Raw genomic sequence first — 16,059 nt, forward strand, 5'->3', positions numbered from 1 at the left:
AAAACAGTCCACGGTTATAAAATACTCATAACGATCCATTGGTTCCTGTGATAGTCCATGATATTAAATCAGGCATTGTGTGTCTGAATGTGTAGACTGCTCCATGCACAGACTGACAGCAGAAGGCCTGGCCTCCTCTGAATTGGATGCCCGACTCTACAGACTCCCCAGCAACCATACCCTCATTTCTGATTAACCAGTATAAATGCACCAATTTCCACCACACCCGATTCTATCATGAACAATAGATCAAATCTATTTTTCAGGTGATTTCAAATCTGTGAGATCTGTTTTCTGCAGCACACAGACTTGTGTATTTCCCTCTCAGCTATCACTCTCTTCCTCAGCCTGCGGTGTGCTTGAGTTCACTGTACGTTGAATCGAGTTACATCTTTCGAATACAAAGCAGTGAGAATGTTGAAAGAGCAGGTGAGAAGAGGTGCATGATTATGTTGGCAACAAAGTGAAACTCCCTGCACAGAGATGGGTGCACATCAGTTGTGTATGTGGTGTTGCTTTGGTCTTACGAACATACGGACTTGAAAACAGGCTTTTGATATTAACTTATTTGTAAGTAGAAGAGCTTCTATACTTGCAAATGGTAACGACATTTGTGTTCAACCACACCTGGCCCTTCTATCTTACGATTTTCTTCCACTGAATGGAGATAGCAAGAGAGGCCTCCGTACATGATCTGCAGTGTGTTGGAATTCGGTGTGTAACACATTTGACTGCAAATTGTGTGAGTTTGTTGAAATATTAAAGCATATGTAAAAGTGAACTGTGGATGATATACTTGTCGAACACCCAAACCAGAGTGCGGAGACCGTTTTGTCTGCAGCACACCGTTAGCCGGTCTGGCTAAGGGCTGCCCTACTCACCGATGAGATACATGCCAATCCAGTCTCCAGCATCCACTTCCTCCTTGATGTCCCAGTGGATCACCAGGTCCTGTGAGTGCCCTATGGAGTAGTACGAGCTGCTGACCATGAGTGTGGAGCGGCTGTCTGAGGTGACCAGGTCGGTGTCACTGGTGGAGCGCGGGATGGTGACGGCACCATGGGGGCCATTCCGAATGGCCATGCTGTGGAACTGGCCAGGGTTGTAGCTGTGACGGAGAGGCTCCTTACACCGGCGGCGATTCTGGGAGTTTCTAGATGGAGATGCCATGGCGGCCAGGCCTAAAAACCTGTTCTGGTACAGATTCTGTGGGGGCAAACAGACAATTAGCAGGGGTGTAAGACACCAGCTGCTCAATGACGGTCTTCACAGGTTAGGAAGGATGTGCTGGGAGAAGGAGCTGTGAGGGAGCAGCCGTCCAAGGAAGATCTGAAATACGGCACAGAGCATCCTCCGCGGGCTTCACACAGGGAAGGCTAGAACAAAAAACAAAAAACGAAAAACAAAAACAAAACCCCCCAAAAGACAACAGAAATGGAGATTAAGCCCTGAAAACGTGTTGAGTCATGCGGTTTGGATCCCAGGGACAGTTACTTACTGCACACATCAATCAGAGGCAAGTTTCTGTTTACTGGTCATGAGGCCCAGGCCTCAGCAGCGGTCTGCTCTGCTCTTCAGATTACATAAGTCTGTTTAGCAGTCACTTAGGTCTGCACTTTTTCCACCCTCTAAGACCAGGGCACTTGTAAAAAGTCAATTAACCTGATGAAGCACAGCGTTGGCATTCTCCATCTCAGTCCTTAATGGCCATGTGGCAGGCCTATTCGTTCATTATTTGAGTCTCTTATTAGGAATTCCTCAGGCCCCACTGGTGGTTACCATGGCATTACTATAGGCAGAAAAGCCAGACTTCAGAAAGCATCTCATCATATTGGTACCATATGGTCTTATTTTTTTTTAAATGCTTGTCATTGCGACAGTATGAAAATGGACAGACCCTGGTGTTGCCTGGAAACCAGTCCTTCTCTCAGGAAGCCAGGCAAAGCCCAAGAAGCACGAGCCGTCCATGCACTCAGCAGGCCCCCTGGCTCTGGGCAGTTCAGAGAGGACATCGCTAACCTGACCATCCTCTGGGGGGGGCTTTGCCCAGAGACCTTCATGACATCTCCAAAAAAGAAAGGCTGTTGCTAGAGCATAACATTTCTGTAGTTTACATGTATTTTGTGTGGACAAATGACCTCTTATAGTATTATTATGGAGATTCAAAACAACTTGGAATTAAAGAGTCAAATTTATGATTACAGGTTAAAACAAAGTGGGTGCAGCACCTACCAAATTCCAACCTCTGCATCCCTAGACATTTTACTTAATCTTCCTGGACCTCAGTTTCCTCATTTTAAATGGGTTGTTGTCAGAACTTAATGAGGTAATGCAAATCAAGCTCTTATCATAGTAGGCACTCAATAAATAAAAATCTACTAAAATACTACTGGTATTGCTTTACTAAGAAAGCCTCACTGAAACATAGGTCCCGGGCAGTTGGCCGGGCTCACTCACTGGCCAAGGGTGCCCTCACATCATCCCCAGAGCCCTCACATTTAATTCCTTCTGCAACAAATCCACAGATTGTTTCTAGTCATGGCCCCGCAAGTTTTCTTACAAAACTGAAATTCCAAGCTTAAACAGTCTAGGTTATGAAGGTACCCTATATACCAATTTTTTGGAGGGGAAGGCTCCCTTTATCTGTAAGGTTTATGCTTGAATAGGATGTTTTTGCATTAATGTTGAGGCTGAGGGAATTTTATCGACGTAGTATCAGCCGGGGCCGCAAAAAAAGATTATAGATTGCTTTTCTTTTGTTGAAGACACTTCTGCTGTGGTATTTTTATTAGAATTCCCTGGAAATCAGGCAACTCTCCTGAAACTGTCAAATTACACCAGTGCTCACTGTCCACGTGGTGGGAACAAAGGCATAGAAGGAAACATCAGTCAAGGAAGACATTTGTCAGTAATTTCCTGGATTGGAATAATGGTATTTGCCCGGAATAAGAAGGGCAGTTTCAAAGCTGCTCCTTTTAGACTGCACTCCCCCACCCTGCCCACCCCCATCTTTGTCCACACCCTCTCCATTTGTACTCGCAGGAATTGTATTTCTGATTCAAGATTATGCCCCAGCACCAACTCTGCTATAACTGCCCCCTGCATCCTTTTCCGATTCCCCAAAATGTGGGCCTCAGCTCTCTGATCCCACAGGAATCCCCTTCCCCTGCAGAGAGTCTTACTATATTATTGTTAGTTGACCAATTCACGCACATCCCTAAGCAGTGAAGACTTCAAGCCAGTGTTCCCTGCTCTTTATATCCCCTGGAACTGGCCTGACTCCTGGCACAAAAAAAGGCCCTTGAAACTTTAATTAATATGATTTTATTCAATGATGCCCCTTCTTTTTGCAGAAAGGGTTTAAGTTTGCTATTAAAAAAATAGATAAAATATAGTAAGACATAAGTTAGTAGATAGTGCAGAGAGAGAAGAAAATAAAGAGACAAAAAGTTATGTACAAACTATATGCCATCATGTCCCTAAACAGGTGTTATTGTTAAAGACTCACAACAGCTGCTTCTTGAATGCAGCAGGTGGATAGTTGATTCCCAACGTGCGATTCCTTTGTGGCTACGTTTGCCCCCGGGCATTCACAAGGGTTCCAAGCTCACACTATAGACTCATCCAGCTGGAAGAAACAATTTAATCCTTCTCTGTTCACATCTGAACTGTGGGAGATCGAGGAGGATCTGTCCTGTTTTTAAATAGCCCTGGATAAAAGACCACTCTCTTCCCAGACAGTGATTTCACTGTCCTGCAACCTCGCAATTCTTCCTAATTGCTAAGGCAAATCTCACGGGACAGAGACCTGCCTTCTCCTTCCTCCCTGCAAAGAGTAGGAGTGGCTTTCCCATTATCTCTGAGGAGGACGTCAACAGTATCACTAAACTGCTTCCAGCTTTTTCTCCATTCCACTAAGTAATTCGAGTGTCTTTTATTTCCCCTTACCTTGGTGATGGGTAAAAGACACGGATAAGAAACCAAAAGAATATTAGTAACAGTTTCAGTGCCACTGTAATTTTCCAATTATTGGTTGTAAGCAAGGGTCTCTAGTTATGGGCTATGTTACGCACAGATTTTAATTGACCCCTGAAAAAGTGAATCCAATGAGTGAGCCACTGAAGACAATCCAATCACATTGTGACCTACTTCATAGGGAGTAAGATTCCATTTGCTGGCTTGTTTCCTATTTGTAGCCGAGGATCCAACAATGATGTTTTGTTTACTTATTTTGCTTTCCAACTTAAATAACTCAAATTGTTAAAATGTTTTTAATTAAGTGATATGTTCTTGGATTTTTAAAAAATCTTGGAACAGGTCTGACATGTTTAATGTTTTAAGTTATTCTTATGCATTATAGTACATAGCAAAACCAAAACATGTAAGGAGATGGAATCTTAAAAAATTGTCACTTCTAGGAAAGGGACATGTTATTATGGATTTTTTTTTTCAGAACACAGGAAAACAAAAGATTCTGCTGTGTCAATTTCTAACTGACTAAGTCATTAATAGCTTTTCTGTTTTGAAACATATAAAGCTGTGAGTGAGTACCATCTCAGAAATAAAAAGAAAGTGGACAAAAGGCACATCTATAATAGAGAAAATGATTCTTAAAAATTGCTTCTACACTAAGAAATCAAAAACAGTGAGTGGAAAACAGAGGCCCTGAAAGAAACCTCATTAAAGTATATGAGATGAGGTTATAGAAACTGGTATTATTTAGCTGGAAGAAGAGCATAATAGTTTTTGAGTTCAGGAACAGATTTTATTTTGAGCAAGTAGATGCCTGAAGCTTTTTTATCCTACACTCAGCTCTGGTTATGCCATCAAGGAGGTAATGGAACTTAAAAAAAAAATTATATGTAACTTTTCTCTTTCTACAATGGATTTGAGAAAATTTACAACAAAAGAAATGTACACAAATAGGGAGAGACCAGACAGAAAGCAGGAATAGCAATATGAAAAAGGATAATAATTATGAACGTTCACTCTATGCAGGGAACTTGGTGCATTATCCTATTAAAAACCTATCAGGTATCACTACTCCCTTGTTGGTGAAAACCCAGCTCAGAATGGTGGTTAATAAACATTCCCAAGGTCCTCTTACAGCAGGAAATGGGGATTTGAGCCTATTCTGTGTGATTGTAAGTAAGCACTTTTATCATTCTGAAGCACTCTCTCCAAATTATAACATGGGCAGATATACTTGCAGGAATTGATTCAGATACTCCTCTAATCTTCTTGACAGCCAAGAAGATATAAGGAAAGCATAGTTCTCGGGGTGCCTGGGTGGCTCAGTCAGTTAGATGTCTGCCTTCTCAGATCATGATCCCCGAGTCCGAGCCCGGCATCGGGCTCCCTCCTCAGCAGGAGTCTGCTTCTCCCTCTGCTCCTCACTCCACTCTCATGCTCTCTCTCACTCTCTTTCTCTGATAAATAAATAAAATAAAATAAAATAAAAAAAGGAAAGCATAGTTCTCATGATCAGAATATTTGATTTTTTTCTCCCTCCAAGTTCTTTTTTTTTTACTTTTATTTTTTTTAATTAAAAAAACTTTTTTGGGGGCGCCTGGGTGGCTCAGTCGTTAAGCATCTGCCTTCAGCTCAGGTCATGGTCCTGGGGTCCTGGGATCGAGCCCCGCGTCGGGCTCCCCGCTCGGCGGGAAGCCTGCTTCTCCCTCTCCCACTCCCTCTGCTTGTGTTCCCTTTCTCTCTGTATCTCTCTGTCAAATAAATAAAATCTTTAAAAAAAATAAAATAAAAATAAAATAAATTTAAAAACTTTTTTTAATTAACATATAACATATTATTTGTTTCAGGGGTACAGGTCTGTGATTCATCAGTCTTACACAATTCACAGCACTCACCATTCCCTCCAAGTTCTTAATAAAATGCTTCATTTTAGACTTTATACAGAGAGCACCACATGATGTGGTGACCATTATCTCTAAAAAACATTTTTTTAAAAACCACAAACAGTGGCAGATTCTTGCACAAGTTTTTGACAAAAGTTGGGGTTATAATATAGAGAGTCTATTTGGGGCTGTGTATAGCTGTGTTTCCTTCTGACCACATTCAAACGCCCCCTTGGCTTCTTCCACTCCTTATGCCCCAAACCTCCTGCTCTCCATTCGGTGCCTGTTCTCAACCTCACATCTCTCTGGCCTTGACACAGATAAACAGGAGCCTGAATGACCTGTTCTATCTGCAACTGTCTTACTTCTTTCTTTTTTTTTTTTTTTTAAAGATTTATTTATTTGAGAGAGTGAGAATGAGAGAGAGAGAGAGTACATGAAGGGGGGAGGGTTAGAGGGAGAAGCAGGCTCCTCGCCGAGCAGGGAGCCCGATGCGGGACTCGATCCAGGGACTCCAGGATCATGACCTGAGCCGAAGGCAGTCGCTTAACCAACTGAGCCACCCAGGCGCCCGTCTTACTTATTTCTTATCAGTGCTCCTCTACTGAGAAGCAAGTGCCAAGAGAGCATGGGCCTTGCCCCGCCCCTCTGGCCTGCATTTCCACGGTCAGAATGCAGTGGGTACTCAGGAGATGTTTTGTTGGATTGGGGCGCATCTGCAACTGCATCCCAGAGCTATGTCACGATGCTCTGCTGCTTGAGTTCAGAAACCCTTCTCAGTGCCTATTTGGCCTAAAGCACAAGGCTTGTTGTCCAGAATCCCCCATTACTAGCTCCTGAATGACACTGGTAAGAAGGGAGAGGTAGGGATGAGATGAGATCCCACCCGTGGGTCCCCTTCTGTGTCTCACATCCTGAGATCCGAGTCCTGCCCCTACATTGGTACGTCTGCTTGGGAACAGCTGTGGGTGAGTGAGGTTATGGGACAGAGGTGGCCATGACCCGCCAGATGGCCAAGCACTTCTGAGGAGGAAAGTGACAGGTGGCTGCAATGTTACCATCTCTATCCAACTCTTCAGCTCCTCACACCTGTCTCTGAAACTGCCTCAAAACGGTGTTTTTAGCCTCAAAGTCATGTGTTGAAAAAGTTGTTTTGTGCTGGCCATTGTGCAGAAGAATATCACAAAATTATATAAACTAAATTGTGTGGGTTCCTTTTCTTTGGAGAAGAAATAGAATCCCACACATTGCCAACAGGAAGGGAACATTAGGCGGAGGAAATTTTAATAAGCAAATCAAACCAAGTCAGGGAATATCCACATAGGAAGTCATGACTTAACAGACAAGGGACTTGTTAAAATGACAGTCAAATGAATTATTTTAGGAACACAAAAAGCCTTACCACTAATGAAAATAATCCAACAATAGGTTTGAGTGGAACAGCCCCACCCCCACTTCTCTCTGGGGCCCCCAGTGATGGTGGCAGAGAGAAGTCTTTGCTCCTTGTTGCTCCAATGCCATTCTTGCTCCTTGTGCCTAAGAGAGGTGAGCAGGAAGCCTGGCCATGCTTTGCGGGACACGCAACTTTCACCACTTTGGCCAAACATGGAATTTCTTGATGCAACTCCGAGCCACTTGGGAGGATTATGGTTGGAGGTGTTCAAGAATGAAGCTGCCGAAGTCTGGGCAGTTACTATGGCCAGAATAATGGGTGGGGGACGTGGGTGAGGAGAGAGAAGAAGACCAGAGGCAGCAGGGACCTTCCTATGTTATTTAAGGGAAATTCCTGATCCCTAGCAGCACCTCCTTCTGATCTACTTGAAAAGAAAGGTCATTGAAAGTGGTATTCTTCTGTGTGTGTGTGAGAGAGAGAGAGAGAAAAAGAGAGAGAGAGAGAAAGAGAAAGGCAGACAGATGAACACACTGACAGAGACACGGGCAGAGAATGAATAGGAATGCACAGATGTCTTTCCCTTTTCGGTCTCAGACGTGTCCTTTTCTTCCTCAGGACAGTCCCATCTTGATGCAAGTGGGGAAGGTCCCTTGTTTATGTGTTGACACATGCCAAAGTAAAGGTAAGGCTTTTTTTTTAATATATTTTTTTATTATGTTATGTTAATCACCATACATTACATCATTAGTTTTTGAAGTAGTGTTCCATGATTCATTGTTTGCATATAACACCCAGTGCTCCATGCAGAACATGCCCTCTTTAATACCCACCACCAGGCTAACCCATCCTCCCACCCCCCTCCCCTCTAGAACCCTCAGTTTGTTTTTCAGAGTCCATCGTCTCTCATAGTTCATTGCCCCCTCCGATTTCCCCCACTTCATTCTTCTGCTCCTGCTATCTTCTTCTATTTTTTTTAACCTATAATGTATTTGCTTCAGAGGTACAGATCTGTGATTCAATAGTCTTGCACACCTCACAGCCTCATTCCATCCCTCCCACCCCCACCACTCCAGCAATCCTCAGTTTGTTTCCTGAGATTAAGAATTCTTCATATCAGTGAGGTCATATGACACATGTCTTTCTCTGATTGACTTATTTCACTCAGCATAACACCCTCCAGTTCCATCCACGTCGTTGCAAATGGCAAGATCTCATTCCTTTTGATGGCTGCATAATATTCCATTGTATATATATACCACTTCTTTTTTATCCATTCATCTGTCGATGGATATCTTGGCTCTTTCCACAGTTTGGCTATTGTGGACATTGCTGCTATAAACATCGGGGTGCACATACCCCTTCGGATCCCTACATTTGTATCTTTGGGGTAAATACCCAGTAGTGCAATTGCTGGATCGTACGGTAGCTCTATTTTCAACTTTTTGAGGAACCTCCATACAGTTTTCCAGAGTGGCTGCACCAGCTTGCATTCCCACCAACAGTGTAGGAGGGTTCCCTTTTCTCCACATCCCCGCCAACATCTGTCGTTTCCTGACTTGTTAATTTTAGCCATTCTGACTGGTGTGAGGTGATATCTCATTGAGGTTTTGATTTGGATTTCCCTGATGCCGAGCGACGTTGAGCACTTTTTCATGTGTCTGTTGGCCATTTGGATGTCTTTGGAAAAATGTCTGTTCATGTCTTCTGCCCATTTCTTGATTGGATCATTTGTTCTTTGGGTGTTGAGTTTAAGAAGTTCTTTATAGATTTTGGATACTAGCCCTTTATCTGATATGTCATTTGCAAATATCTTCTCCCATTCTGTCAGTTGTCTTTTGGGTTTGTTGACTGTTTCTTTTGCTGTGCAAAAGCTTTTTATCTTGATGAGGTCCCAATAGTTCATTTTTGCCCTTGCTTCCCTTGCCTTTGGCGATATTTCTAGGAAGAAGTTGCTGTGACTAAGGTCGAAGAGGTTGCTGCCTGTGTTCTCCTTTAGGATGTTGATGGACTCCTGTCTCACATTTAGGTCTTTCAACCATTTGGAGTCTATTTTTGTGTGTGGTGTAATGAAATGGTCCAGTTTCATTCTTCTGCATGTGGCTGTCCAATTTTCCCAACGCCATTTCTTGAAGAGACTATCTTTTTTCCATTGGACATTCTTTCCTGCTTTGTCAAAGATGAGTTGACCATAGAGTTGAGGGTCCATTTCTGGGCTCTCTATTCTGTTCCACTGACCCATATGTCTGTTTTTGTGCCAGTACCATACTGTCTTGATGATGACAGCTTTGTAATAGAGCTGGAAGTCCGGAATTGTGATGCCGCCAGCTTTGCTTTTCTTTTTCAACATCCCTCTGGCTATTCGGTGTCTTTTCTGGTTCCATACAAATTTTAGGATTATTTGTTCCTTTCTTTGAAAAAAGTGGATGGTATTTTGATGGGGATTGCATTAAATGTGTAGATTGCTCTAGGTAGCATTGACATCTTCACAATATTTGTTCTTCCAATCCATGAGCATGGAATGCTTTTCCATTTCTTTATGTCTTCCTCCATTTCTTTCATGAGTATTTTATAGTTTTCTGAATACAGATCCTTTGCCTCTTTGGTTAGATTTATTCCCAGGTATCTTATGGTTTTGGGTGCAACTGTAAATGGGATCGACTCCTTAATTTCTCTTTCTTCTGTCTTGTTGTTGGTGGATAGGCATGCCACTGATTTCTGTGCATTGATTTTATATCCTGCCACTTGACTGAATTCCTGTATGAGTTCTAGCAGTTTTGGGGTGGAGTCTTTTGGGTTTTCCACATAAAGTATTATATCATCTGCAAAGAGTGAGAGTTTGACTTCTTCTTTGCTGATTCAGATGCCTTTTATTTCTTTTTGTTGTCTGATTGCTGTGGCTAGGACTTCTAATACTACGTTGAATAGCAGTGGTGATAGTGGACATCCCTGCCGTGTTCCTGACCTTAGGGGGAAAGCTCTCAGTTTTTCCCCATTGAGAATGATATTCGCTGTGGGTTTTTCAGAGATGGCTTTTATGATATTGAGGTATGTACCCTCTATCCCTATACTCTGAAGAGTTTTGATCAAGAAAGGATGCTGTACTTTGTCAAATGCTTTTTTTGCATCTATTGAGAGGATCATATGGTTCTTGTTCTTTCTTTTGTTAATGTATTGTATCGTGCTGATTGATTTGTGGATGTTGAACCAACCTTGGAGCCCAGGGATAAATCCCACTTGGTTGTGGTGAATAATCCTTTTAATGTACTGTTGGATCCTATTGGCTAGTAATTTGGTGAGAATTTTTCCATCCATGTTCATCAAGGATATTGGTCTGTAATTCTCCTTTTTGATGGGGTCTTTGTCTGTTTTGGGGATCAAGGTAATGGTGGCCTCATAAAACGAGTTTGAAAGTTTTCCTTCCATTTCTATTTTTTGGAACAGTTTCAGAAGAATAGGTATTAATTCTTCTTGAAATGTTTGGTAGAATTCCCCTGGGAAGCCATCTGGCCCTGGGTTTTGTTTGTTGGGAGATTTTTGATGACTGCTTCAATTTCCTTAGTGGTGATAGGTCTGTTCAGGTTTTCTATTTCTTCCTGGTTCAGTTTTGGTAGTTGATACATCTCTAGGAATGCATCCATTTCTTCCAGATTATCCTATTTGCTGGCATATAGTTGTTCATAATATGTTCTTATAATTGTTTGTATAAGGATATGCTTTTATTTCCCAGAACCACAGTGATGCTCCAACAGGTCATGGCACCCAAGCCCCAGAGACCCTGCTGACCACCGAGGAGCCACCTGGTGGGAGTACAGGGGAGAAATACGGCTGCAGAATGGGGCAGCCATGAGCAACACCCCTGACCACCACAGCTCCACTCCTGTAGCTCCACAGAGCTGCTGTACCAAGCGGGGTGACTGTGTCTCTTTCATAGCCAGGGCACTACCACTTGCCTAAAGACAGTCTAGTCTTCAAAACCTTACCCATAAAACCGAGTCACGCAGACTCCCAGAGTGAGTGGTGGGAGGTCATGTCCAGCCTCTCCCACTGCTCCAGAAGGGCAGTGGCCTGCCCGGGGCACAGCAAGGGAGCAGCAGTGCCAAGCGTGGAACCCCAGCCCCATGGCTTGGACCCTGCTGCCTCCTCAGGAGGGAGCATCAGGCTTGCCGAGAATTTAAGTCACCGTGTGTTTTCCTCCTCAATCCACAATCCTGTTCAGATTTGCTGAGAGGCAGTGTGGCCAGGCAAGGAATACAGTTCTAAGAAGGACATTTCAGCAGGACTGCAAAGGAGGTGCTAAGTTGGCATACATACCGAAGTTAATGTTCAAATACCTTATTATTTGTTGTGGAAGTTCAGGGTGCTGTATAGATGCTCTCTTAAATTCTTCCACCCCCTGGGAAGTTGGACTCAGCAGAGCTGGCAAGATTTTTAAGTAAACTGTTTTTTTGTTTTGTTTTGTTTTCTCCCTTCCTTTAGCCCATTCAATGAGCAAATGTTTATTGAGTCATTAGTATGTACCAGACACTGTACCAAGTATCGAGTACGCATAGAGAGATGAATTAAACAGTGCTCCTACCCTTAAAGAGTTTTGTGCAGGAGGAAAACATTTAAGCAGTCAACTTTGACACAATGACAAGGACCATGACAGGAGTTGTAGGCAAGGTCCTCATGGGAGAGAGGTGCTGGAAATGTCCTCCCAGATGGGAGAACAGTGACAGTGTATTTGGACGGAGGAGTAGGAAGGTCACCCAACTGGTCAGGGGCAGAGGGGAAATCCAATCTGAGCAGAAGGAACTCTATGTATAAAGGCAGAGCTTTACAAACAAGCATGTTGTGCCTGTGTATTCAACAGAGCTCCTCCCAGCTGCCTGCCACAGTGTCAGGAGGGGCAGTGAGAAGTGCTAGAGGAGGGTCTCCCTTGACACACCAAGAGATAGCTGACCTCCCCCCCTTAGAAGATGGGAGGGCCATGGGAGATTTTTGGTCGGGGAAATGATATAATCTGTTCACCTTAGAAACATCACCCTTCAGCAGTGAGATGAGTGCAAGGGGCAAGGAGCCCACTACGTCTGGGAAAGCCAAAACTACAGCAATCCCAAAAGCCCAGTCTTCCTGCAGGGAGGAGCCGCCTCAGATGATCCCTTAGTGCCATCTGCGACCCAGGCGCTAGGTCTCATTGTGGGAGGATGAAAGGTAAAGGAACAAAGAATGGCCTGCGTCCTTGAGGGGTGTGTGTAAATGAAGGAACAATCCAAAGGCACAGGATTAGGGACCATGGACAGCACCACTGTGTGGCCCGTTTCTACGGGAATCTCGTGGCCATTGCATCCACCCCGGAGTAGGGCAGTGCCAGTAGTACTTGTGTCTGATTTTATCGTTGGGGACGCTGCATCATTTAATAACACGTGCCCCGGGATACGTTGCTCCTCAGAACTAATCAAGAGAAGTAAATTTTAAGACTTCTGCATCCGTCATTTTCAAAGCTTGGACAGCACTTACGTCAATACAAACTGAATTGGACTGACTTTCTGGAATATACTGAATTTATAATCTCATTTTGCCATGGAATACAGTACAAAGGCTATTCTTGACTGTTATATAGTAATGTCACCAATGGTGTAATAGAGCTAACTAACCTCTAAGTTAAATGCATGTGAACATGTACAACCTGACCTGTTCAACACTGGAGATGTGGTACATGCTATGAGCTGGATACAATCTAGTGATGAGAAGATACATAAACTAATCATTTCAACGTAGGGTGAAAAACAAACAAGTTTAGAGGGATTCACAAGATAGGAAGATAATTACTCATTTTGTCAGATAGGGAAGGAAATAAGATTTAGGGAGAAATGGAGAAAGTATTTTCAGGCAGAAGGAAATCATGCAAATGCATCATGAGAATTATAAAGAATGCCCACACATGTCCAGGGGACTGGAAGACCAGTGTGTCTGAAGCAGAGGGTATGTGAAGCAGGAGCAGTGGGGAGTGGTGAGGCTGGAGCAGAATCAAGACCGATTTTAAAGCCAAGTGTTTCAAGGTAAGGAGAGAGGTGTTTCTTTTGGTGACACTGAGCCCTTTTGAAGACAGGGAAAGTAGTAGTGGTGGGCTCATCTACACCATGCTCTCGTGAATATTGTGATGCTGAACACCTTCCTTCAGGAGCAATGTGTCAGAAGTTCCAGCCAAAGCCCTAGAGGAAGTACTGGCCAGGTAGCTAGGTATGCACAGCTCTCCCCTCAGGAAGGTAGGGGTAGTCAGCACTGCTCTTTCAGATCACCTAGCAGGACAGAGGAAGGCACCATCCTGGACTGTAGCTCTAACAGAGGAGCTAATCTTCAGGAACACGAACCAGCTGGCCCATTATCAGCACACAAGTGAACTGCACTAGCCACAACAGCACTTCCTTTTGTTATCAAACTGAGATAAGTTCAGTGTTAATTTCTGAGACCATTTTTTGGAAGACAACTTAGAGCAGTGATGAAGAGGCAAACAAACAGCATCTGGTCTCTCCTTTCTGTGTCATTCTTGTTTCTCTGCCTCCCTTGGGAAGTGACACGGCCAGTTCATGTCCTAAAATGGGGTCACAGGTAATACATGCCTTTCCTCCCATCATTGTGCCCACTCCTGTGATATTTCTAACCCAGGCTACTCAAGTCCAGTGCTAGCTGTCACTCATTCTCTGAGCCACAGCAGGCTGTGCCATCTTGGCACCCATGCTATAATATGAGGGCCAGCAGGGATGGCTTAAATCGAGAGATGTCTGTTGGAAAAAGAAGGAAAAAATTAAGAACTGGTGCTATTGAAAAAGAATTACACCTATCTCCAGTGATTTAAGATAAAATGGTTGGGAGAGTTGGAATGACAGGGAGAAAAGTCAACCCATCAGCATCTCCATCAAGCTTCTGACATCTATAGAAGAGAAAAAGAATTAATACAAGAGCAGGACAAAGCACTGCTTTTTAAGTGAACCACAACTAAATGGACAAAGTGTCTAAATCTGTGAAAGTCTCTTGGAAGTTCCCACAGCATCAAGATATACCCCATGGTCAAAATAGCAAATCAAGTGACCTAGTGACATATTACTTTATTATCAATTATTTATGGAAATGACAAAAGGAAGGAAGAATGCTATTTTGAAAACAAAAAAGTAAATAGGATATATTACTTAGCTCTGTTGGCATTGGGGAAGTCATCACTGAGATTATGGCTAAAGTGGATTGGGAGCTCACATTCAGGCTGTGGTTATTCAGATCGCTGGGTTCCCCACTTGACTTCTCGTGTAGGGACCACCCCAGTCCAAAGGCTTGCTTGGTTTTAAGAGAACATTAAGAGAAAAGAAACACTTAGCCATTATTTTTTCAAACATGACACACTGCTGACACTCTTGAATATCTTTCATAGAATGTCCCTTCTGACATTTGTTACACCAACGAATCTATTTCATTTTTCAGAACTAAGGAGAAGGGGTAATCAATTGAGGCTGGTTGGAACCTTTGAATCAAGCTACCAGCAGACAGTATTTTCAGTTTTCCAGACTAAAGAAATAGAATGGTTTTCTCCTAATCTGTCTCTTTGGATGCCTGGGACCATCACCTGAGCTTGTCTATGATACACAAAAGATGCAGCTGACACAGTGAAATTATAAGCCTCAGTGCTTCTCTCAACAATTCCCAGCCACAGGGAATCTTTGCTCAATAGTACAGTATAGGTTTACGTTACATTCAATGAGAATACAATTTAATTTGATTCTCTGTAGCAATCACCAGAAGGCAAACTAGATTATCATCTGGCTAAGACATTTTTCACTCTTAAGCTGATGCCTAGAAGTCATGGGTGTCAATGATACGGTAATATATTCAAGAGCACTCACTGCCATTTCCGTTAGTTAAAAGATAAGCTGCCTATCCAGACAAATAGAACTCAGAAGTCTAAATGATCTGGATATTTAAGGAAAAAAAAATTTTTTTTCCCATTCAAGGTTTGAATTAATTACTCAGATAACATCTCTAATTTTCTCTTTTACTTTGTAGGTGGGAAGATTAAAGTTCTGTATCCTTCCTGTGAGAGCTGTAGGGGGAGCCAGGGGATGTAGGGGGAGCCAGGATGTAGGGGCAGCAACAGAAGAAGTATCGTCACAACGAGATGCCTGGGTTTCCATTCAAACTGCTCATTAGGCTTTTTCACGAAGCCCCAAGAGACAGTGGTATTAAAAGGAAAATGAGAAAATGAAGTAATTTGGGTTTCTGAAAGGCTGTTCAAGATGAAACATGAGCTCTGAAGAAGCAAGAGCCACAGGTACATGCTAATGAATCTTAAGTGCATGTATTTCCAATACATTAGCTTTGTTCTTTGCAGAGGACAAGTCTTATCCTCTCTGTAACAATGTGCTCCATGTCAGAACCTCAATTATCACCCATAGTCAGAGGCCAACATTTTACTCTTGCTTTATTAACGTTACTCGAAGGTAGCTAGAGCCATGTTTTGGAATGGCTTTAAACTGCTCAAGGTGCATTTCCCAGACAATCTTCATTTATTTATTCATTTGGTCAACGAATGTTGTGTCAAACACTGGAAAATGAACAAGACTATAAGCATCTGCCCTGGAAAACCAGAACACATTTGTTAGAAAAATTAGTGGGCCCAAGGTACTCTGTGGAGTCTTAACTACTCTACTGCTAAGGTAAGAGGTACCAGAAGAAACAAATGCAGGGTAAGAGCGGGGTGGATATTTCTGGTAGGGAGAATGGTGCATGCTGATCAGAAGACACATATTTTAAGTCCTACTCAATTTAAGTTTGCAAGTATCT

At 43.0% G+C, this 16,059-nt stretch overlaps 1 protein-coding gene across 1 annotated transcript in view; it reads right to left on the bottom strand.

Moving 5' to 3' along the window:
• The window catches only part of HECW1 (HECT, C2 and WW domain containing E3 ubiquitin protein ligase 1), a 445,759-nt gene that overhangs the window by 232,009 nt on the left and 197,691 nt on the right, over positions 1-16,059 (bottom strand). The window contains exon 3 of the mRNA XM_021703699.1: positions 882-1,206. Coding sequence (XP_021559374.1) covers positions 882-1,206 — 325 coding nt within the window. The remainder of the gene's footprint in view (positions 1-881; positions 1,207-16,059) is intronic.

This window comes from Neomonachus schauinslandi, chromosome 12 (genome assembly GCF_002201575.2).
Source record: "Neomonachus schauinslandi chromosome 12, ASM220157v2, whole genome shotgun sequence".
In the NCBI taxonomy this organism is placed as follows: domain Eukaryota; kingdom Metazoa; phylum Chordata; class Mammalia; order Carnivora; family Phocidae; genus Neomonachus; species Neomonachus schauinslandi.